At 37.7% G+C, this 7,151-nt stretch overlaps 1 protein-coding gene across 1 annotated transcript in view; it reads right to left on the reverse strand.

The window, feature by feature from the left end:
* LOC107584894 (plexin A3) overlaps positions 1 to 7,151 on the reverse strand; it is a 114,647-nt gene that overhangs the window by 50,280 nt on the left and 57,216 nt on the right. The window contains exon 6 of the mRNA XM_016271664.1: positions 2,093 to 2,293. Within this exon, the coding sequence (XP_016127150.1) occupies positions 2,093 to 2,293 (201 nt within the window). The remainder of the gene's footprint in view (positions 1 to 2,092; positions 2,294 to 7,151) is intronic.

Below are 7,151 nucleotides of genomic sequence, written 5' to 3' on the forward strand. Positions count from 1 at the left end.
AAATTCCTCGGTAAAATAAGTATTTGGTCACCTACAAACAAGCAAGATTTCTGGCTCTCACAGACCTGTAACTTCTTCTTTAAGAGTCTCCTCTGTCCTCTCTGTCCTCACCTGTATTAATGGCATCTGTTTGAACTTGTTATCAGTATAAAAGACACCTGTCCACAACCTCAAACAGTCAAACAGTCAGTGGTCATGATGACAGATGCTTTCAACTCAGGTTCCAACTAGGCTCCTGGTCCAGGAAACATATAAACAACCTGGAAATGATGGTGTTTGTCCTGGCTCTCAAAACGCTCCTGTTAGCCCTAAAGAGGTACCACATCCTGGTCCATTCCGACATCATGACAGTGGTGGCCTACATAAACCACCAAGGTGGTGTCAGGTCGTGGCCTCTATAGAAGTTGGTGAGGCGCTTCCTCATATGGGCACACTAAAGGCAGTGCACTTGATGGACATGTTGAACCAGGGAGTGGACATGCAGTGGGGCAAAAAAGTATTTAGTCAGCCACCAATTGTGCAAGTTCTCCCACTTAAAAAGATGAGAGAGGCCTGTAATTTTCATCATAGGTATACCTCAACTATGAGAGACAAAATGAGAAAAAAAATCCAGAAAATCACATTGTAGGATTTTTAAAGAATTAATTGGTAAATTCCTTGGTAAAATAAGTATTTGGTCACCTACAAACAAGCAAGATTTCTGGCTCTCACAGACCTGTAACTTCTTCTTTAAGAGGCTCCTCTGTCCTCCACTTGTTACCTGTATTAATGGCATCTGTTTGAACTTGTTGTCAGTATAAAAGACACCTGTCCACAGCCTCAAACAGTCACACTCCAAACTCCACCATGGCCAAGACCAAAGAGCTGTCAAAGGACACCAGAAACAAAATTGTAGACCTGCACCAGGCTGGGAAGACTGAATCTGCAATAGGTAAGCAGCTTGGTGTGAAGAAATCAACTGTGGGAGCAATTATTAGAAAATGGAAGACATACAAGACCCTACTGTGAAGCATGGGGGTGGAAACATCATGCTTTGGGGCTGTTTTTCTGCAAAGGGACCAGGATGACTGATCTGTGTAAACGAAAGAATGAATGGGGCCATGTATCGTGAGATTTTGAGTGAAAACCTCCTTCCATCAGCAAGGGCATTGAAGATGAAACGTGGCTGGGTTTTTCAGCATGACAATGATCCCAAACACACCGCCCGGGCAATGAAGGAGTGGCTTCGTAGGAAGCATTTCAAGGTCCTGGAGTGGCCTAGCCGGTCTCCAGATCTCAACCCCATAGAACATCTTTGGAGGGAGTTGAAAATCCGTGTTGCCCAGCGACAGCCCCAAAACATTACTGCTCTAGAGGAGATCTGCATGGAGGAATGGGCCAAAATACCAGCAACAGTGTGTGAAAACCTTGTAAAGACTTACAGAAAACGTTTGACCTCTGTCATTGCCAACAAAGGGTATATAACAAAGTATTGAGATGAAATTTTGTTATTGACCAAATACTTATTTTCCACCATAATCTGCAAATAAATTCTTTAAAAATCCTACAATGTGATTTTCTGGATTTTTTTTTCTCATTTTGTCTCTCATAGTTGAGGTATACCTATGATGAAAATTACAGGCCTCTCTCATCTTTTTAAGTGGGAGAACTTGCACAATTGGTGGCTGACTAAATACTTTTTTTCCCCACTGTATATATATATATATGAATACATAAATATGACTTCTGCACTACAAGTTTATGTGACAAACAGATCCAAATTTAAGTCATTGTGTGTTGATAATCAAATTTGGCACAGTTTGGAAGTAATTAGATATTTTTCCTATTCAAGCTGTGAATTTAATTTATGCAAGCAATTGGAATATCACAAAAAAAACTATTTCACAGCATTCCCATCCCATGTTCAAGAGAACAAAATAGAAATTCTGCCATTACTAAAGGACGTCAACTTGAATCTTCAGATTAAGCTACTGCTATAAAGTCCATAAAATCCATTTTTCCTGCATTAATAGCCACTACTCATCACGTGTTCCTAAACTGAAGTGCAGATCGTATGTGAAAGAGAGTTGTCTTAGAAATGAAGTGCTCTTACCGAAGTGTTCTGGCACTGGATGCAGGAGCTGTTAAAACGGACCGCGGGAATACGCTGGACTTTGCCCTGGATTTTAAAGACACACTCATAGTTCTTTTGTCCCGACTGAGGCTGGGGCAAGTTTCGAGCTCGCAACGTGATTGGCCGAACGATCCCCGCCGGTACCAGGATGTCGCTGCTAGGCAGAATCTGCGGGCAACCCTGAAAATGACAAAAAAGACAATATGTAATAATTCAGTCTCAGAGCAAAGCACAAACAATCCCAACTCATAAATATCGTAATGGATTCCACTTTCACTCCAAAGATGACACTGATTTCAGTTTATTGAGCTCAAGGACAATAAATAACGTCTATTTGACTGAAACTTTGCCTACAAACGTGGTATTCAGTCTCACACAAATGCACCAAGAAAGGAAATCGAGACCATTAGGGTGGGAATAATTTAAAATCCAGCAATCTGAGGCTAAAAACCCTATTACACAGCACTTGCATCCATCTCCAGTTTTACGAAGCGCGGGTTCTCTCTGCAGATCACACTGATGAAGCGCTAAATGAATATCTTCCTTAGTCCTGCATGTCAAGTCGTGCAAGAAGAGTCATTACGGTCTACTCTACCCGTAACCGATTGCAGCATTTATCAAAGACACTCATATTGACGTGACTTCTGATCACACTGATGGAAAACTAGTCTCATATCCTGAGACATATTAGCAGGTCAGAAACAAGGACACATGCAAAGCACAATCTGGAGAGAGAAACATGGTTCCTGTTTATACAAACCACATTAATTGATTGATGATTATCACTTATCGACAGATGCAAAGAGGCGTCGGTTGCAAACCAGCTCTTCTCCTTCCAAAGTTGTGCATCTGAGGATATTTCGGACAATCTGTAATCTATTTAACACTGAACAATAATCAGGGTGGTAGTAAAAGCAATTTGCAGGCAGAGGAGACATAAATCAGAGCCACTAGCCGCCCAGCTCACCGTCTGCCCGAGCCAAAAAGGCAGCACGCTTAACAATGATGCAACTATTTAACCCGGACCTCCATCAATCTGCACAGGTTTGCATATCAGTGCGACAATAAATCTAATTTTCATATTGGGTGTTTGTAAGGAAGGATTTACTCCCTGTGGAGGCACGAGGGGCACACAGACTGCAGCGAGAGGAAGGATAGCATGCCTGCATACTGCAAAATGAGCACAATGAATCAACTGTAGTCCTGGAGAAGATGACAACAGTGAACTAATGATAAATTACTCCAGTCGACTGGCCCGTAAACAAATACACTGTCCACGGGCATCAGAAAGCGACTCTGAGAAGGTGAAACTCGGGATGGGTGTATTTAATGAGAAAACACAAAGCTCAGTCACCGAAAAGGGTTGCAGCTGTGCGATACATGGCTTAGAGACGCAAAATATACATTCACTCCCTGCTTCCCAGTATGTCTACTTCACTAGTGTATAGTATTTCAAAAGAAGTATCTATCTATCTCTGTCTGTCTGTCTAACCATCCATAACACCATTAATATTACAAACATAACTGTCCTTAAATATAGTTTGGCTTATTGTTTTCTGCTGTCAATAAGAAACCTCCACCAACTTTTCTCTTAACAAACCTGTTAACAACATCCACTGCCTGTGCATATTCTGCTCAAATTGAAGGCAACTGCACCCTGCAGACATTTCCTGCCCCGTCCCTCTTAACGTCAGTTTGCTTGTTCTCATTAACAAGCTCCAATCACTACTTAATTATGAATTAAACAAGCCAGGGATGGAGCATTTGCTGAATGTGGCTTAAAGGTTACAGATAAGCTGAAGAGCTTGTTAACTAAAGAGTGGTGGGGTAATGTCAGTGTTTACCAGTACAAAACTCATCACGCCGGGAGCACTGCACATACAATGTGTAGCTCTGACTCTAATTCTTCTGATTGGACAACCCTTGTTTGAAGCCACATCAATTGAATTCTATATTAACATGCCATGTTGCCATGGTGGCATCAGTAAACAGCCTACGGTTAGGCTAATGAACTATATTATGCACAGAAAAATTGTTTGTTGAGGTTATTATGATTAATATGTTTCATTACTAATGGAACATCCGTGTTTTTCCATCATGTTATGGCTAAAATCCAATGGCTAGGCTGCAAGCATGCAAAATTATTTGCATGTCCTTAAACAGATATTAACAACAGGATATGATGTCACACTTGCGGTTTAAAAAAAAAGCAAATTATAGAATTAATAAATAAATGATAAATATAATACATTCAAAACATTAAAACTTTTCCAAGACAGCTCATTTTCTCAATGGAGCTTGAGGTTTTTAGATTTTACTGCAAAAAAATAAAATACCTTAACCTTGTTTTCTAGCAAAAATATCTAAAAATCCTTTCAAAAGTTTGAGTCTTGTTATCACAGAACATACCTTTAAGAATGAAAAGTTTAAGAATTAAGAATTTTTTAAAGAATTTAAGCATATATTCATTGGAATTCTGTGAGGTTTTTGCTTACAACATGAAGTCTACAATCTTACACCGTTTGCACATTAATAAATATTTTTATTGCAGTGTTGTATTGACAAACCTGTATTATGTATTATATTTATTAGGGATGCACCGATACCACTTTTTCCAGTACTCGCCCGATACCGATACTTTTATTTTTGGTACTTGCCGATACCGAGTACTGATACCAATATTTTATTGCATTTGGAAATTTTTTAAATATTGGGTACAGAAACCAAAAAAGGGTATGTATAATGTTAGTTGGTTGACTTCATTTATCAAATAGATAGTCAAACCTAAATTTATTCAGACAGTTTAGAAAATAGTAATAAAATATAACAAGAATTTAGAGTTAAATGGAGTCAGAACAAATTCAGCTTGATAATGTTAGATAACTTTGATAGAAAGGTACGTAGCCTAATGGATTACAATCAACCAAATATTATACAGCTGTTAATATGACAGTATTTACACAACTATCAATACTTTGTCGGGCAACCTTTAGCCTTAATGACAGCCTGTAGTCTCTTGGGCATGCTGTCACCCAGCTTCATGCAAACCTCAACTTCAGTTTTTTTTCCCCCAGACTCGGTCTGAATAATTTTTGGTCCCAATGGTCCCAAATTTGTATCAGTTTTACTGGTAGTCCACTGTATGAAGAAATGTTGGGTATAATTTGTCGCACACAAAATGCACAAGAAATCCAATTTTTCACTGGAGGTCAGCTAGAGGAAAAAACGAATTGTTGCTTACATATATAATTTCCCGAGCATTCAGTTGCTCAGTCATTCACTCCGTTTTTTCGTTTTTCCATTCCTTCTACCCTGTTAATCCCATTTTCAGTCTTCATAAGCCATAATCCATGAAATATGCTCCCTTCCCTCAGTGCCGAGAAAAATAAATTCAGTCTCCGGATCACTTGGTAGCTGTTCCAATTAAACGTTACATGATATTTTTTTACTTTATTCATCGGCTAAAGATGATTTTTTTTTAATGGCCTGTATAATCTGAGGCGCGGCACTTGCTGAAGTTTCTAAAGCTTTGATTGGTTGATTGGAGCTGGATAATATTCTGAAGGTGCTTTATGAAGCCTGACTTGAAAGTACATGCATATAACTACAAATTATAGTTAATATAGAAACGTCAGTTCACTGCAGAGGCTGAACTAATCATCAACCCGACAGCACTGATGAAAGGCACATTCAAAAATGTGATTTGGAGCCATGGCCTATAGCGGTTGGGTGCTGTTGTGGTACTCAAGCTTAGTAATCAAATAATACCATGGTACATAAATATGGTAATCAGAAAGTACCATGATACAAACAATACATTGGTATTTTGGTCATGGACAAATAAGAATATCCAAGATGATGAAAAAGGAAATAGAAAAAAAAAAGGTTCTAAGAAATATCATGTTTGTAGAAATGTATATGTACCATAAACAAAATCAAATATAAATATATACTGCTTAATATATACAAAACAAATATTTATATTATACAAAAATGCATTAGATAGATACATTAATTCATATATTGAATTGATGCTCATTATAAAGAGGCATTTTCAAGTGTCTATATAAAACATTTAATTCAATTAAAATGATAAAAAATTATATTCAAATTCAAATAAAAATAATATAAAAGAATGTATTAAGAATAAGGAAACATTTACACACATTTCTGTTTTTATTTATGAAAATTTTAATATTTAAATATGATATCAAGTTCTAAATATTATGATGTCGCTATTTCACTTTTAATTTTAGGCATACGATTATAATAAACAATTATGTGAAATAGATAAGTGATATTTTTAAAATTATTTTATTATTTTATTTAAATATAAAATAAAATTTGATTAATTTCAAATGTCAATGCACAACATACACATATATATATACATACACACACATACATATGCTTAGGTGTGCATGTAGTGCACTGACATGAAAGAGTTATTAAATATTTTTCAGGGCGGTCAACGTTAACGCGCTAACGCATGCGATTAATTTTACAATCCTTAAAGGGGTCATATGATGCTTTTTTAAAGATCATTATTTTGTGTATTTGGTGTAACAGAATATGTTGACATGCTTTAATATTCAATAATATTCACATTATTTTTCAAATACTGTACATCATTGTAGGTCCTCTATGCCCCGCCTCTCTCAAACGCTTCGTTTTCTACAAAGTCCCTCCTTCCGACAAGCGCAGTCTGCTCTGATTGGCCAGCTGACCCAGTGCATTGTGATTGGCCGAACACCGCAAGCACTCGTCGGAAATGTAACGCCCCTTACCATAATCGCGAGCTTCATCTTTCAAAATAAATGTAAAGACAGAGCCCGAAAGGGGAACAGAGTCGCGTGATAGACACAGTGATGAAGCTGGTCTCTCTCGCGCTCTCTCTCTCTCACACATACGTGCACGCGCACACACACATACACGATGCACAAAACTCCGCATTTAAACAATCAATAGCAAACACTTAAACTAATAACAAAACAGTAGCTGATTCAGAAGCGCCAGATTGTCATAGCAAAGTCAGAAT

This window comes from Sinocyclocheilus grahami, unplaced genomic scaffold (assembly GCF_001515645.1).
Source record: "Sinocyclocheilus grahami isolate Dianchi unplaced genomic scaffold, SAMN03320097.WGS_v1.1 scaffold64.1, whole genome shotgun sequence".
Lineage (NCBI taxonomy): Eukaryota > Metazoa > Chordata > Actinopteri > Cypriniformes > Cyprinidae > Sinocyclocheilus > Sinocyclocheilus grahami.